This window comes from Anabrus simplex, chromosome 2 (assembly GCF_040414725.1).
Source record: "Anabrus simplex isolate iqAnaSimp1 chromosome 2, ASM4041472v1, whole genome shotgun sequence".
NCBI lineage: Eukaryota > Metazoa > Arthropoda > Insecta > Orthoptera > Tettigoniidae > Anabrus > Anabrus simplex.
The window spans coordinates 607,750,530-607,768,174 of NC_090266.1; the positions used below are offsets into that span (position 1 = coordinate 607,750,530).

Sequence of the window (17,645 nt, forward strand, 5' to 3'; positions counted from 1 at the left end):
TTACGAGGTGTCGTGTGGTCAGCACGACGAATCCTCTCGGCCGTTATTCCTGGCTTTCTAGACCGGGGCCGCTATCTCACCGTCAGATAGCTCCTCAATTCTAATCACGTAGGCTGAGTGGACCTCGAACCAACCCTCAGGTCCAGGTAAAAATCCCTGACCTGGCCGGGAATCGAACCCAGGGCCTCCGGGTAAGAGGCAGGCACGCTACCCCTACACCACGGGGCCGGCTAAATTCCACCCTTTGAGGGTTAAATAGTGTGATTTTACAAATTATTTGTACATATAAGTTATGTTCACTATTTATATTGGCACTAAAGAACTGGCTCTGTAACATAGTTACACATGTATTTAACATGGAGAATATTTGTATACATGAATATATATTTAATTTTTTAAATATATATATATATATATATCAAGCAAATGGGTAGCATTATAGCAGTCACTAATCAAAGCGGATAAGACGTATTTTGGAAATATGCTCCTCAATTGTCCTATACTATTATATCCTGTTTATCACTCTCCTTCTTTTTATCACCATCATTGTCTGTCTTATATCTGCATTGATTATTATTCCTTTTTCATGAATTTTTGTTTTATTCTTTCTCACCATTACAGTATCATTATCCGTAAACAGAATTATGATCATTCTTTTACCTGAATTGCACTTTATAGTAACAATTTATTTTTGTTTTTAGGAAGGGTCAACACCACCACCCCCAGAAGATCCACCTCTACCAGAAGGTATATAGTTTTCCGACACCTGTGAGTTATTTGAAGTTTCATGTTTTGTATGAGAGAAGTATTTCCTTCAATTTCTCATTGCTGAGCCAACTGCTCCAAAGCATTTGGTGCTCTTAAGAAAACGAAAATGCAAGTACAGAGAAATCATTAGTGGTTGCTTGATGTCCAACAGTTCTATACCCTAAAACAAAGTGAATGCTACTTAGAAAAGTGAGATCTTAATGCAGTCACAATGAATGTAAACAGTACAATGAATAATGCATCCAGTTAATGTAGGGTAATGGTATATTTCACTGTAAATGTCTTTTCTAAGTTCAAGTGAATTGTATATTCTTAGAATTTGTACCTATCCTGATGAATTTATTTTATGCTAGTCAGTTGTACTATCTGGCTGAAAAGTAAACTGTCTGCTAATTCAACATCTAGCTGTTTTGACAAAAATTAAATAATCTGAAACAAGAAGCATGATGGACATAAAGAATCTCATATTGTTCCCTGCCAAAGTGACACTGATTGAGGTAGGTGGATGATGTACAGTTGCTCAAAAAGAAGTGAGTGCATGGTATTGTATGTTTCCCCACATTTAATAATTTATCAGGCTTCATTTTAATTATTATCAAAATATAATTCACCTTCCATGTAGATAACTAACCCTGTGCACACCAATTGACAAACATATCTATAGGTTCAATTCTTTTCTGAGAAAAGTGTATTTGCAAGGAACTTATACAATCCCATGCACTCATTTTTTGTTTTTTTGAGCCACTGTACATTTACAGTCTTACTAATAAACAGTGTATAACTTTTATACCAGGTTTATACACTGTTTATACAATGTTATCTTCCGTTCTTTCAATGTGTGCTTAATTAATAAATTGGATATTTTAACATGATTATATTATTGCAGACATTAAATAGAACATTTAGAGGTTATGGAGGCTGTAAAACTCTTTAAGAGGCTGAGTGACCCATTTCTCCTAGATGGTAAAAGTTTTAATATTAAACATCTATTTACGAAGGAGTATGCTCGAATTGTCATTAACACAGAAATGACCTAATAAGAGATCCTAGACGTGGCTCTAAAGTATATCTTGCAAACTTCAAGTTCTTACAACACTATGTAAGTCTTCCATTACTTGAGTAGAAGTGCTAGACTGATATATTGAGTGTGTTTGACACAAAGGAAAAATGTTTGTACATAAATATACTGTATATATTAATATTATCATTTGCAGACAATAAACAAAACATATAATAATAAGTTATTTGTCCTTGTCCCTCCTTTGTTCCTTCTGTCCAGATTGGTGTGTCGTTTGATTGATCTTTTGTATATGTTCCTGTCCTTCTTAGCTTCATATTTTATGATAATTATTTGTACAATTTTTGTTCCCCTTCCAATACATATATAAATGTTAACTGTTTACAAGGCTCTGCCAGCAGCAGAGACCTCATAGTGAGCAAGCACTCCCATTCAAAACAGCGACTGGTTAACTGGACTAACTGTGAATGATAGACAAATGTTTCTTATCTCCTTTCTGTCTCTGAGTGGGCTTTGTGTGCTGAATGCTGACAATGGCAGACAAATCGTCCCCACTCTGGCAAACTAGCGAAAGTGACAAACTAGGGAATCTGTACTTCTGAAGTTTTGGTGTAGATTTTATTCGTTAAATATTGTCTACCCTCTGACAAAGTCTCACATCTGCAACTCGTTCTTTATGCCTAACACATGAAACCAATCATTAAATATAAAAATTGATTTGACATGAGTAATCACAACTTCTTTCAGCTCCTCTAAACATTTGACAATTTGCAGATTCGCTAGTTTGCCAGAGTAGGGACGAAATGTTTTGTGACTCCTTTTTGTCTCTGGGTCAATTTGCTACCTGCTTTGGGAAGATTAGATGGCTAATAACGGAAGAGGGCATGTTTCTGTGCAAAGTGTATTTTAAACTTGATTCTGCTCATCAGACTAAGGGAATCTACACTAGCCAAAATGGAAAGTGTTACACCATGAAGTACCACTCCAGTATTTATCAAACTTGGTGGAGATGTTCATCACATAACAAGTATTAAATGATTAAACTTTCAGTCCATTCGGAACTGTCCGTCATAATCATAATCAGTATGAGGTACGACCCCCATGGGCACGAATACTCTCTTGTATTCGGCATGGCATGGAAGCAAACAGCCTCCGAATGTCATCTTGAGAGATTTCTTTCCATGCCTGAAACATCCCATCACATCTCAGATATGGTCTAAGGGTGACAAATCAGGGGACCGGACAGGCCAGTCAGGAATCCGTACATTCATCAAGGCGTTTCTTGTGAGAATTGCAGTGTGGGCTCTTTTTTTATCCTGCAAGAATATGCCATTTGGTACCCTCGTCATGAAGGGTACGACAACAAGGTTTACCATTCTTGCCACATACTGGTGAGCATTTAGTCTCCCTTCAATAGGCACCAAATCCGTCCTGTTGTATCCAATAGCTCCCCGCACCATGATTCCAGGAGTTGGAGAGGTATGCTCCTCTATAATCGCTGCTTCCTCTGACCTTTCACCTGGTCATCTACGGACATGTTCATGTCGGTCTGACCGACACGAACAGAAGCGAGACTCATTGTTGAACACCACAGAATGCCACTCAATGTTCCAGTTGACTCTGGTTCTACACCATGCAAGTCTCCATTGTCTGTGGTTTGGTGTCAGCGGTAAACAAAGCATGGCAACTTGAGATCTCAACCCAGCTTCCAGTAATCTGTTCCCGACGGTTTCGTGGTGAAACTCTGCCTGTAACCTTTGCGCGGATTTCAGCTATTGTAATCCGCCTGTTTGTCAAGGCCAGCCGACGAATCCGATGATCTCGTGGTGTAGTCCTTCTGGAAGGACCTGTGCCTACTCTTCCTGCCACACTGTTGTCCTGAGTTGATCTCGTCGCTACTCGTTCTGCAGTCATCGCACCACAGCCAACTGTCTGCACAATCTGTCAGTGTGATCCTCCCATATTCCTCATGCCTATGATCCGACCTTTCACAAAGTCCAAAAGATGGTGATAAGCTGCCTGAGCATGTCCTAGGCATGCTATGTTGCGATCTCTATCTGAAAAGAGACAATAATGTTAGACACATCCAACAGCCATCACATACACACACAAGCCGCCATCCTTAGGAATGGCATTTTCCTGTATTAATACAGGTCATATGAGGATGAAATTTTAATCAACATATCTCACAGGTACGAAAATACTGGGGTATTAGTTTGGTGGCATTCAGTAGAGGTGTTCATGGTGTAACACTTCCAATTTCTGCTAGTGTATTAAAATATTTCCTGAAGGTAATCCACCTTCAAGAAGTGCAATTGAAAGATTGGTAAGGAAATTTGAGTCCCAGTGCTCAATAAACACCAGTGCAAATGTACAGAACCAACACAAGAAAAGATAGACAAAACCAGTGCCAGTCTGGCTTGTTTCCCACAGAAATCACTTCCCGATCTTGTACAAGTAAATATATTTTGAGGTTCTGCACATATGGCTACCAAACTACACTAAAACCATATAAAGCAACCCAAGTTCATGCACTGAGATCTCAATATCCAGCTTCCTGAGTGCAATTTTGTGAGTAGCTTTCTCAATCAGCAACTCATGGCTTAGTAGATCCTTAATAATCGCTATTGGAGCTCTGAGAAGCCAGGCAATTATTCTCTTATGATGAAGAGGAAAGGTTCGTGCTTAATGTGTGCCACTAGTGCTAAGAGGATTATCGCCCCAATATTTTTCACAGACTGAATTCAGAGAAGTATAGTACACAAATTTTGAGTGTGCTTTTTGCAGACATGACTGAAGAGTGAATTATGCTTAGTTTCTGCAAGATTCTGCAAGGCCTCACACAACAGCTAATTCTGTAATTGCAGTAAGTGAAGTGTTTGAACACAAGCTCACAAGTGAAGGTTTGTGGCCCCCTCAATGCGCCAATCACATGCGGTGTGATTTTTGCTAGTGAGGAAATCTAAAAGGTAAAAGTGTGCCAATTAAACCTCCACAACATAGAACTGAAACTCAACATTTGACATGAGATTGAAAGGATTTCTAGAGCATAAACATTTTTTCAGAAGGTGTATACCGTATTTACTCGTGTATTAGACACCCCCCGTAGCTTTTTGAGATGAAGAAAAGGGAAAAATAAATCTTGCATATAACCCCCCACCCCAACGTAGTTCTTCAGAGAAGAACAATTCCCCTTCGAAGCGGAGAGTTAGCTGGAAAATTTATTATGTCCAATAACGGACCATTTATATTGTTATTATGAAAACACTTGTCGAACTCATGCAGTACATCTGTGTTTCGTATTTAAGAAATGTCCGCCTCTGTAGAGTACGCCTATTGCAGCTCTGATGGCGCCGCACAAATAGGTGAATAGTTTCGTGCCCGACCTCCGCATTGCAAGCATGCATCATTCATGTATATGTGTCTCTGTTTTGTAGTTAAGAATGTCCACCAGCGTAATGGTTAGCACAACTAGCTGCCGTTCTCGGGAGCCTGAGTTTGATTTTCAGTACCGTAATGCCAGAGATTTACGAATGGCAGGAAGATTGATATGCGGTAAAAATAGTATATGCAACTCCCTTCCACCGGGGGCCTGTCTAAAAAGAGCTGCACCACCTAGGCATGAGTAAACAAGTTTACTTTAGTTAAGAAATATTCATGGTGGTTGTTATTAATATAGCAGGCGAGATCATTAGCAAAGGGATCGTTTAATATCTCGTAACTTGGGCCAATGTAGGGGTTTTTTTTTAGAAATAGGTTTAAAACTTGATAAAAACAATCCAATCATAACTATTGTTTTACTCGCCAACATACCTCACAAAATAATAATTATTATTATTTTACATCCCCACTTAACCATTTTCGGAGACGCCAAACAAAACATACTATGTGTTAATAAAAAAATGGAGACAACGATCGTACAAAATTAAACATTATGAGCTGTGAGCTCGCATCCGGGAGACAGTGGGTTCAAATCCCACTGTTGGCAGCCCTGAAGATGGTATTCCGTGGTTTCCCATATTCACACCAGGCAAATGCTGGGGCTATACCTTAATTAAGGCCACGGCCGCTTCCTTCCAACTCCTAGGCCTTTCCTATCCCATCGTCGCCCTATGACCTATCTGTGTCGGTGCAACGTAAAGCCCCTAGCAAAAAAATATAAACATTATGATGATAAAACGCATTACCGCCACACCTGTAGATATCCATAAATATCCTGTTATTTATTTTTAATCTTCCCATCGTGGAACTTCTGGCACTACGCGGGCACTTGATAGCATACCTAACCTAAACAATGTGATCTCTCTTATGCCATTTACAGCTGTTTAGGTGAATCCTAATGTAATAAATGTGGAGAACAAGCATGAAATGTACTTAAAAATAAGGGTCTGGCTTTCAGTAGCCGCAGTTATGCAAAGAACGCTACCAGTCACTACATATTACATCCGGAAGTACAACTCTTAACATACGCTAGTTATCAGCTGGTGATTTGGCATGCTTTATGCAACACATCTTTATTCGGAAGGAGTGGCTTCTGCTACACATACAAGAACTCTCCAGATACCATTTGGGAATAGATTTCAACTGTTTGGATTCTATAGTATGGAACAAAAATATTTTTGAAAGTTTCAAAAAGACAGGACCCCGAATACTCTCGATATATGGCTGGTGAGATGGCAGTGAAGATGACGACATGCCGGTAGCAGGGAAGTTGGAGACACAAGACGATAATTCAGATCAAAGCAATGATTAGATTTACTCAAGTTTACTGTGCAGTAGGCCTACTGCTCAACTGACAGAGACAAATGACTGGCCATTAAGTTCTTTTCTGTCAATATTGCGTAATATGATAACACGATACCCTTATCCCTTTTCTCTACGGGGCCAAGTATGAAGCGACAAATTTTCGTAACGAGTTTTTACGATCGTATGCCCTTCCTGACGTCAACCTAATCAGAGGAATTAATGAGATGAAACGAATGATGTGATATGAGTAACTAAGAATGACTATGTTTACTTTATATATAAGCCTAAAAGTCGTGTTCACCGTTTGTCTTTTTGCATTTAGAAATTCTGCCTTCCAATGAAAATAGCCAGTATAACTCAAATACATTCATATGTTTTTTAAAGAATAGTGTAGAATGTTTACATGTATAATTTATAGCTCCTTATAACCTAGAAGCCATATGTTCAGTGTACAAAATTTGAGGTTATTGCATATTACACACACACACACACACACCCTACTTTTTTTTCTGTAAAAGTGGAAGAAAAAGGGGTCTAATACGTAAGTAAATACGGTAAGCACTGTGAGATTTATTTATGAGAACAAGGCTGCCACTTCCAGCACCTTCTGTAAAGTAAGCATGTCATTTGTCTCTATAGTACTGAATCTCTTATAGCAGTCTGTATGTAGAACCATCACTTCCGGAAGTCTGTACACTGAGGTCACTCGCTATGTCAACTGGGAGGAGCTTCCTCACTAAGAGGTCTCTGCGGCCGTCTGTGTTTTAATTTGAGCGCCCTGTATTTTTATTGCATCACATAAGTAAAAACTTGATGAAATAGCCTATTTCTTTGTTATACAGTAATAATGTACCATATTTTAAAGTTGAATATTTCTTTGTTATACAATAATAATGTACCATATTTTAAATTCACTGAGATTCCTATGCTAGCCACTGGTGAGAAATCAATATAATATATCTATGGTCATTCAAATAATTGCCTATTTATTTTCTCCCCTTATAACTATTTCTCCCATTATGTTAATGTATTTTTAAGTCTTACTTGATACACATGTCATTGTGTGTATTGAAAGAAAAAACTATTGTCAGAATTACAGTATAAGTAAAAGACAGTAGTTACCTATCTTGTTAAATTACTGGTTTGGTGAATCCATAGTTTATTACAAATCATTATGTATCATAGTGGATGTAAATGATGAGCCCACATTGCAAAATACTGACAGATATTATGTTTGTAAGTTAATGTCATTAATACTTTGATGATGCTGAGCTTACAGTAACTAAATTTTATGTTTATTAAAAATATATCTCTCTTATCATTCCCTAAATTCTGAGGATCATGATCTCCAAGGAGACTGTGATGCAATCTTCTCCATCATCATCGATGTTGTGCCAGTTTCACGCTTGATTGTGTCCATCCAGTGTGTGGGAGTTTCTTCCACAAAATCTCCTTTGAGGGCCATTTTCTGTGATGAAGTTTCTTGCTAGGATCCCTTCACCACGTCGTGCAGCGTGGCCAAAGACTTGTAGATTTCTTTGTTTGCAGGTAGTTGACAATCTGATCTTGATATGTAGCTCATTCAAAGTAGCCTTGGTGCAAAAAGCAGTTCTGGGAATGTGAAGTATCCTTCTCCAGCTCAACATTTTAAAGGCATTGATTTTCTGTAGCTCTGAACAACATAGAGTCCATATGTCAGCACCATAGAGAAAGATAGAAAACTCAAAAGTTTGAGTCAGTCTTTAATGTGGGAGAGATCAAAATATAATTTGAAGTTAATTGTATCTCTATTTCTTCTAAGACTTTGATACTTAAAATGTATTAGAAACTTACCTGAAGAATTTAGTTTACAGTAGATACAAGTATGGCATAGCATAGTATTACTTATATTTTTAATCACATTGTATATGAAAGTGTAATAAATGCAAGCATTTTTAATTTTCTATTAATACAATGGCTTTAACATTTATACCTTATAAGTGTACACCATTATTCTGTTTTACATAAATATTACAAGGAAGAGCTGATAACTTAGTGTCAGTTTGTATTATTTCTAAATGTGTTACAGTATTTCAGATTGAATCCTTACTATAGAATCCTTTGACTCCTCAGTCCAAAGAATGGTTTGATCCCCATTAGTTCTATCAATAGCCTAATGTCAATGTGATGGCATTCCTGAAACTGCATTAGGGGTTCTTTTGTTTATTCAAATAACATGACATAGCAGTTCTTGTAGGATTTTTGTCAACTTCTACTCATTCTGGATGTAGTTATTACAAGAACAGCAATTACCGCAATTGCACCTCTGAGTACTCAGCATGTAGTAGTAGTACATGTAGTAGATTTACTCACTGTAGTTTAGAGGGATGTTCTGTACTGTATTACTGAAAGGCATAGAAAGTGTATTTATATGAAATATGTGGATAATTTTTGTGTCAAGGATACTACATGGTCACTGAAGAACATTGATTTCACCATCAAGTTGAGACGAGGGTTTTCACATGCGTTTCCTTTATAGTAGAGTGAGTATTCTTGGTGAAGGAATGTTACAAAGTACTAATGAAACATAGAAGATACTATGTTTACCAGTACCAGTAACTTGCAGAGCTTGAAGCGGTGTGCACTGTGGGGTTGCTAAATGGTTTCACATCATTCACTGTCTGACATGTGGGATTTTTCAGTGTAACATTGGAACCACTGAATAGACAAGGGTACTAATGCATTTATGATGATGATTATTAATATTATTATTGCACTGTATACAAAAATATGATATGCTGTTTACATACTTGTATATATACATACAGACAAGCGCTCACACACAAAAACTGGACCACACTAATAAAACAATCAACTAAGCCCTTCAGATTTCACAGGTAATAGGTCCAGTTTGTCTAGCTACTGTATGGCCTGTGTAGATGTCACAACAAAGTCCTCTGGCAATCCAGAGTATGATCTCCTTCAACATTCTGCTGCAATATGGTGGATGTGTTTTATTCACTTAACCACAGTCGCAGTTGGGGAAAGTTCATATACCCGACTTATGAAGCAGTGAGCCACATCATCCGTGGTTGGTTCGGATTCTGTCAAGGGCAAACCAAGTTCTTCATGGGAGATCAAAACCAGCTGGAGGGTGCTTGGTGTTAAATATTATGTACTGCTCCATATAGACTGTCATTCTGCCTTCTATCTTTATAGGTTCTGCTGGTGAACATTTGTGCCATCTGAACTGGTGGTGATCATGATTTTAGGTGCCTGAATCCTGCAGATTGATCCTGATAGATAAGAAGAGCTGTGCTTTTATGACTATGTCTGTTTTTGTTCTTTTGTACTTTCTTACCAGGATGTTAAAGCATATTATTCATGGGGGCTCAGTATGATTCAATACAGGTAAATTACACAGAAGATTGGACTGAACGATATGTACATGGTTTCGTTGTTACATAAAATAAATTTCATTATTTATCCTTTATTGACAATGAACTCCTGTGTTGAATAAACAAGTATACATCCATCTTTTCAGTCTTGTTCTGTAGTCATAAACAGAAAACATTTACATAATTATTAACAGTACATCTTTTGTCCTTATGAGGAGCATCCTCAGCTGTAAGAAGATTGAGTACAAGAAGTCCAAAAAATTAAAGAGACAAAATAAATAGTTAGCTAAAAAATACATGACGTGCACTTATGGAAGGAACACTATATAGTTTAAAATGCATCCGATGTTGTATAGGGAACCAAATGTGTTTGTTTATACAGTCCCAAAAAGAAAAACGTAACATTCCACAACAAATCTTCTATTAAGAATTCAGTTGAGTTCTGCAATATTTCTAAAAACTTTAATCTACAGCCTTCCCACACTATCCATTTGAAATTTCCAACATGTATTCAAATATCCCCGTAAAAGATACCATCGATATAACTAATGATAATCTCCCACAACATAGTAAACTCGGTTAAACATGAAATAGATTTATTTATTTTTGCTAGGGGCTTTACGTCGCACCAACACAGATAGGTCTTATGGCGACGATAGGATAGGAAAGGGCTAGGAGTTGGAAGGAAGCGGCCGTGGCCTTAATTAAGGTACAGCCCCAGCATTTGCCTGGTGTGAAAATGGGAAACCACGGAAAACCATCTTCAGGGCTGCCGATAGTGGGATTCGAACCTACTATCTCCCGGATGCAAGCTCACAGCCGCGCGCCTCTACGCGCACGGCCAACTCGCCCGGTATAGATAATTTTATGACTATATCTGTTTTTGTTCTTTTCAATACCATTTTCTCATTAAATGAAGGTACATACATACCAGGTCTTCCAGTGAGGGGCACAGCTTCAGAAATCATGGCAGAAATCTATATCGACAATTTAGAGAAATTCAAAGTCCTAAAAAATCACCAAAAGTATTGCCATAGCATATAGGAAAGTGTGCACTCTTTTGCTTTAACCCCAAGCCGACTGAAGAAAGTGGTGATTCTTCCACCAGCGGCAGCACAATTGCCTGAGTTGCCAGCAGATGTGACTTGTAATTACTGTGCATTTCATTTGTGTCAAGTTATCTCCATTGTCAATATTAAGGGGTTTGGACAGTTTATATTATTGATGTACTCAATGAATAGTGCGAGTTGTGTTATGTTTTATAAAACAGTAGACTACATCGCAATTGTGCTTGAAGACAGTGCAGGAGGTACTGCCATGTGCCCACGTGTTTCGTACCCAGATGTAGATCTGGATATGACCGATCGTCTTCAGGTAGGCATTCTCTAGATCCCCTAAAGAGAGTAGTGTTCTGCTGAAATGGGATAAAGCTGTCCAAAGAGAAGACAGAAAACTGATTCATAAGTGTTTGGTGTGTGATATCTAGACCTCGGATTTTTAGGTGCCTAAAGTAGGCTCTCGGATGTGAAAAAATAGATTCTAAAAATATATTTTAGGCAGCTTTAATTTTCCATATTTTCAATTGAAATATAATTTTAATTTTTCTTAATTGATAACAATTCTTTAGGGGGAAATTTAAAAGAAATTGCACTTAGCTCCTTGCTGCAAACGTCACAGAATATAATTTTACCATCCAATGTGAAGTGGAGAAACTTCTGCAGACTCTGTTTAATTAAAGACTACTTGGAAGCTGACCCTTTTGCCATAATGCACACACTGAAATGTTCTCACAGAATAAAATTGAGAGTTTCATTTCTAGCAGGTTAATGGACACTGCCTCACGCCTTGTGACACAGACTACGAGCGTGTTTACTGCGGGAGGTTCATAAGGACTTTCGGGAAATGTGGTTTACAGCTTCCTGCTTTTAAGATTTTGTTTGAAAAGTATTTCAAGAATATATTGTTCAAGATACTGAAAACAAGTCAGCAAATATTTTAGTTTCTTGGAATAAATTAAAAACATTTTTAATCAATTTAAGTATGAAAGTAGGAATATAGGCAAATACAGATTTTCACATCAATTTAGGCATTTTAGGCACTATAGGACCACCAAATACATGAAGCGTATACATAAAACTTCATTTTATGTTATCTCTTCAGGAACAAAATAGGTTTCTCTCTGAAATCTGAGGTCAAGTTATATCCATTTTTTCAGTAACTTCATAATAAAAGTAGACTCATTTACGGTGAATGGTATCAGAATAGAGATACCAAAACAGTGTCAAAATTAAAACCAGAAGCTTTCCCTCATATATTTCCTAATCTACCCAAATATATCTGTACAAGAGTTAAGAAAGGTAACTGTCCCATGAACAGGCAATCCAAGCGAACAGATGTCTCTATTAGAAACCCTAATTAGAACATAAATGTCAGTGATCAGCCCATATGTTTAGCAGTTAAGGATAGCCCTGATGCCACAAATGCCAGAAAACAATTGCTTTGTTGAAGAGGAGATTGAAGAATCCAAAACGTATTTTTTTAGATCACAGAATAGACTAAATGTTTCTAAAGCAAAAATACATTTGCTTGAAGAAAACCTTTTAGATATAAAATCAAAGAGCAGTTTTATACAATGCCTTTCTTTAAAATTAAAGTTTCAAAAGATGCTGTCAGATGAACAGAGAACAGATGCTGGTGACATTTATGCTTTAGTACTTGAAAAATATACTCACAAATAGTGTATTAATCACAATAAAATAAGCATCTGTTCAGTGATTACCTGTTGGAATAATGCTGTTATTTTAAGAATGCTGTTTCCACTTAAACTGCACTAGTAGTCATCCTAATATCCTCTCACTTTACAATGATCGTGGGTCAGTTATATACACTAAGAACAACGTTGATCTAATGCAATAACACAAAACTCACAATTGTCAAATATGACTAAATGTGCACAAATCAATTAAGAAAAACCCTTGAATCAATCGTGTAGTAATCCTTGAGTATCTCAAATGAAATACAATACACACAAATACACAAACTAGACTACTGTACAAGCATTGAGTTTCCATGTCTTTGATTTACAGTCTGATTAATCCTAACTGAGGAATTTAATATGATTATCATCACTTGAATTTTATCATATGGGAATAGCATGCAAACTGGATTCTGTAATGTAATAAATGCATTTGATCGTATGCCTAAGTGACTACAACCGGGCGAGTTGGTCGTGCAGTTAGGGGCGCGCAACTGTGAGCTTGCAGCTGGGAGATAGTGGGTTCGAGCCCCACTGTCAGCAGCCCTGAAGATGGTTTTCCGTGGTTTCCCATTTTCATACCAGGCAAATGCTGGGGCTGTACCTTAATTAAGGCCACGGCCGCTTCCTTCCCACTCCTACGCCTTTCACATCCCATCGTCACCACAAGACCTATCTGTGTCGGTGTGATGTAAAACAATATGTAAAAAAAAAAAAAAAGTGACTACATGATTATCTCACTAAAGGCGGTCATTGACCATGTTATAATATTTTCTTCATGGTCAGTTCAGTAACATATCTCCTGACTATCAATGTTTAACTAGAATCTAAGCTATCAAATTTACATTTACCTTTCTCAAAACATAACGAAACTCTTCAGCTTTATTCATCCTGAAAGAAAACATAAAATCTTAAACTCAGACAACAGGCTGTATCCTATTCATTATTCATTAATTAAATCTCTATAGAGTTCTTAAAATTTTCTCTTGACTCAAGAATAACCAATATAGCAAAATCATGCTCTACATCTCCACTTAAATTTATCTGTTATTAAAATTGGGTTCCTATCAAATTACATTAGTGCTCCTACTGTCTTAATAAGCACATATTATTAACAGAGCTGTCCGGCTCCACGGCTAAATGGTTAGCATGCTGGCCTCTGGTCACAGGGGTCCCGGGTTCGATTCCCGGCATGGTCAGGAATTTTAACCATAATTGGTTAATTTCCCTGGCACGGGGGCTGGGTGTATGTGTCCTCTTCATCATTTCATCCTCATCAAGACGTGCAGGTTGCCTATGGGCGCCAAATCAAAAGACTTGCATCTGGTGAGCCGAACTTGTCCTCGGACACTCCCGGCACTAAAAGCCATACACCATTTCATTAACAGAGCCCAGTAAACGTCATTGACTTGTGAGTGGAATTTATACACATGTTGTGGCGATCCTCATACATTCAGTCTAACGGAGAGCATTTATCTTAGAACATCGACATTTCCTCTGTCACATTCTCCACTTCTTTGTCTCATTTTAAATCATAGTGTACTGAGTACCTCTTGCCTCTTTAATTATTTCATGTGGAATATCACACTCCATTCTAGAGGCAAATACATAGGTATTAATCCACCCACACACACAGTGATACATCTCATTACTAAGAGCCTATCATAAGACTCAACATCTGGGGACACACATTTTTCTTCAGCAACTCCTTCTCCAATAATTAGACCATTCTATCTTCATAAAAATTATCCTAGTACACATCTGCAAATTTTGTACCGCATTCACTTATTCACATAAGCTCCCAAGTATTTCCTAATATATTAATTAAACTTTGACCCCAGTTAATTTATTAGTTCCTTTAATAAACACATTTTTTTATCATTATCAACTTCTAAGCACATTCACCTTGGGGAAATTCATTATTATTGTTCGATTACTGCAAAACTTATTGCTATTATTATTATTCCCAGAATATCTAACGACGCTGAATACTTGACATCACTGTTCAAACACGAAACAGAGAAATAAATCTGACCATAAATGGAAGTGGAACTCCATTTAATTAAGTTTTAATCATAATTGATTTTAACTCATTTCTGTAGTCATCTTTGGACTTGAATACATCAAAAGGAAAATCAAATGGAAGTGAAATCTCCTAATAGTATCTGTAGTCATCTTTGGACTTGAATACATCAAAAGAAAAATCAAATGGAAGTGAAATCTCCTAATAGTCATCATCATCATCATCATTATTGTACAGTTCCAGTTTCCCGGGTACTGTATCTCCTAACTTTTTCTTTTGCTGTTGGCTTTACGTCGCACCGACACAGATATGTCTTATGGCGACGATGGGACGGGAAAGGGCTAGGACTGGGAAGGAAGCGGCCGTGGCCTTAATTAAGGTACAGCCCCAGCATTTGCCTGGTGTGAAAATGGAAAAGAAAACCATCTTCAGGGCTGCCGACAGTGGGGTTCGAACCCACTATCTCTCGAATACTGGATACTGGCCGCACTTAAGCGACTGCAGCTATTGAGCTTGGTGTTTCTCCTAATAGTAGAGAACTTAAATATATTCCTACAAAGAATATTATTATCAACGGATGACAACTAGCTACAGTTATTTTACATGATAAAAAGTACGAACATCATTCTTAAATTTATGGACTTAAACACTGATGGCAAGGTCTATGGTCAGGAAATCATTCACCCATTGCTGCAACCAGATTTATGGACTTAAGCCATATCTGCAGCAATTACACTGAGGATAATCCACTGGACATTCATTTTCAAAGACATCATCTTAATACAGTACACTGATAACACTCACAATCAAAAAAATATATAAATGAAACTAAGATTAATTTCAAGTATACTAATTTGCACACAATATAATCAATTAATTCACTGTAGCACCTGTCTGTCCTTCCCTGCAATTCAACTGGCTGGAACTCAGTATTGTGGTGACTTTGTTATTTACCATTCACGTACCTGCCCAAACTTCCTATATTATTCCTTTTTGTGAGGCACTGGGTTAATACTTTTATGACACTCAGCTGCGTCAGATACTTAAATATTTTGAGTCTAATTCCACTGACTGTTTATTTATTTATTTATTTATTTATTTATTTATTTATTTATTTATTTTTGCAATTGGCTTTACATCGCACCGACACAGATAGGTCTTATAGCGACGATGGGATAGGAAAGGCCTAGGGGATGGAAGGAAGCAGCCGTGGCCTTAATTCAGGTAATTTGCCCGGTGTGAAAATGGGAAACCACAGAAAACCATCGTCAGGGCTGCTGACAGTGGGGCTCGAACCCACTATCTCCCAGATGCAAGCTCACAGCTGCGTGCCCCTAACTGCATGGCCAACTTGCCTGGTGTCTATTTACCAGCCACAGGAACAATTAATGTTAATACAATTTGCACCCTTGCTTTTTGTGGTTACTAATTAAATTGTCTATAAGCATCTACCACTACCTAACCAATACATATAAATGGTTGTAAAACTGTTTCACATGCTGAATTAATATAATAACTTGTTTTCTAATACACCACAGTGAGGCAATGCTTCTGAGGACTAAACTATGCTATTCAATGAAGCTCCTTTGTCATCGGGTTATAATATAGACTGATCGCTGACCATCAGGCAATACTTGTAAGACTGAATGACCGTGTGAAAGATGCACAGAGTTCTCTCATAGTTTTAAATCTTTGACCAGAACTACTTTATTTTGCCAGGGGAGGGGCTTCACAGCGTCCTTCTTGGTAGACCTTTGATTCGAGATGTACATTCTGGCATATTTCACATGACAGGTCTCAATTTTTCCACTTTCAATTACAAATATTTAAAAATTGACATGCATACCTAGTGATATGTCTTTTAACGGAAGAGCGCCATGATAACTTCATCACCAGTTACGTGGTTGTAACTATGACCCTGAAGTACTGTACGTCACACTTGTTGAAATAAATCAAACCCTCTTATCAATAATCCTATGGGTGCTGTAGAAATTCACATAATTAGAAGAGATTCTTGAGATCTTGAAGTTACTATTCTACTATCTTGCCTGTAGTTGAAAATGTGCTAAATGTCCTTGGCCTCAGTCATCAGACAACTGAATATTGAAATATTCCTATTGGCTAATACTCAAGTTTTCTGGGACAGTTCTTTCTTTCGTAGGCGAGTTGATATTTCTTTCTTCCTCACACAATTTTGTTTCTCTGTCGCTTTTACTACACCATAATTTTGTGAAAGTTCCCTCTACTTGCTTTTAGCTTCTCTGCCTTGCAGATTCAAACCTCATCAGAACAACAGCAAACAAACAATCTCTTTAAATGTTTTTGCTCTATTACTGGGTGGTCTTATACTTTGTTCTGTGTTGAAAAATGTATTGAGAATAATGTATCCACGAACCTGCTATGCTGGCGTAGCAGGGGGAGAGGTGATACTCCCACGTGGCGCGTCCCAGGTGGATAGGGGGGTTCTAACCAGCTTGCCGGCGGACTTGAGGGAAATAAACTACCTCTTGCGGACCAAACACACACCCCCTGTGGGTGGGGGAGGCAGACAAAAAATTCACCCACGGTATCCCCTGCCTGTCGTAAGAGGCGACTAAAAGGGGCGATCCAATTAGAACCATGAGACTACTTGTAATTAGTACCATCACGCAGGGAACAACATGGGTTGCATTTTATTGCGCGTAATACCACTATGTTAGGTACGCAATAGGTTTGTGATTAGTAGCGACAGTGTGTGAATCAGGAGGTGGGTCCTACAGTACATGTGATTCGTACCCCTATATGAGCGACACCATGGTTCTGCCTTACCTATGCTCAGTTCCCACTATGTGAGGAATTCCATGGAATAGTATGCTTTACGTCGCACCGACACAGATAGGTCTTACGGCGACGATGGGATAGGAAAGGCCTAGGAGTTGGAAGGAAGCGGCCGTGGCCTTAATTAAGGTACAGCCCCAG

At 37.9% G+C, this 17,645-nt stretch overlaps 1 protein-coding gene across 1 annotated transcript in view; it reads left to right on the plus strand.

Annotated features, from left to right (window-relative positions):
* Positions 1-1,976, plus strand: part of Klp3A (kinesin-like protein 3A) — a 343,005-nt gene extending 341,029 nt beyond the window's left edge. Inside the window, exon 20 of the mRNA XM_067139235.2 lies at positions 702-1,976. Coding sequence (XP_066995336.2) covers positions 702-755 — 54 coding nt within the window. The 3' untranslated portion in view covers positions 756-1,976. The remainder of the gene's footprint in view (positions 1-701) is intronic.
* Positions 1,977-17,645: the final 15,669 nt, after the last annotated feature.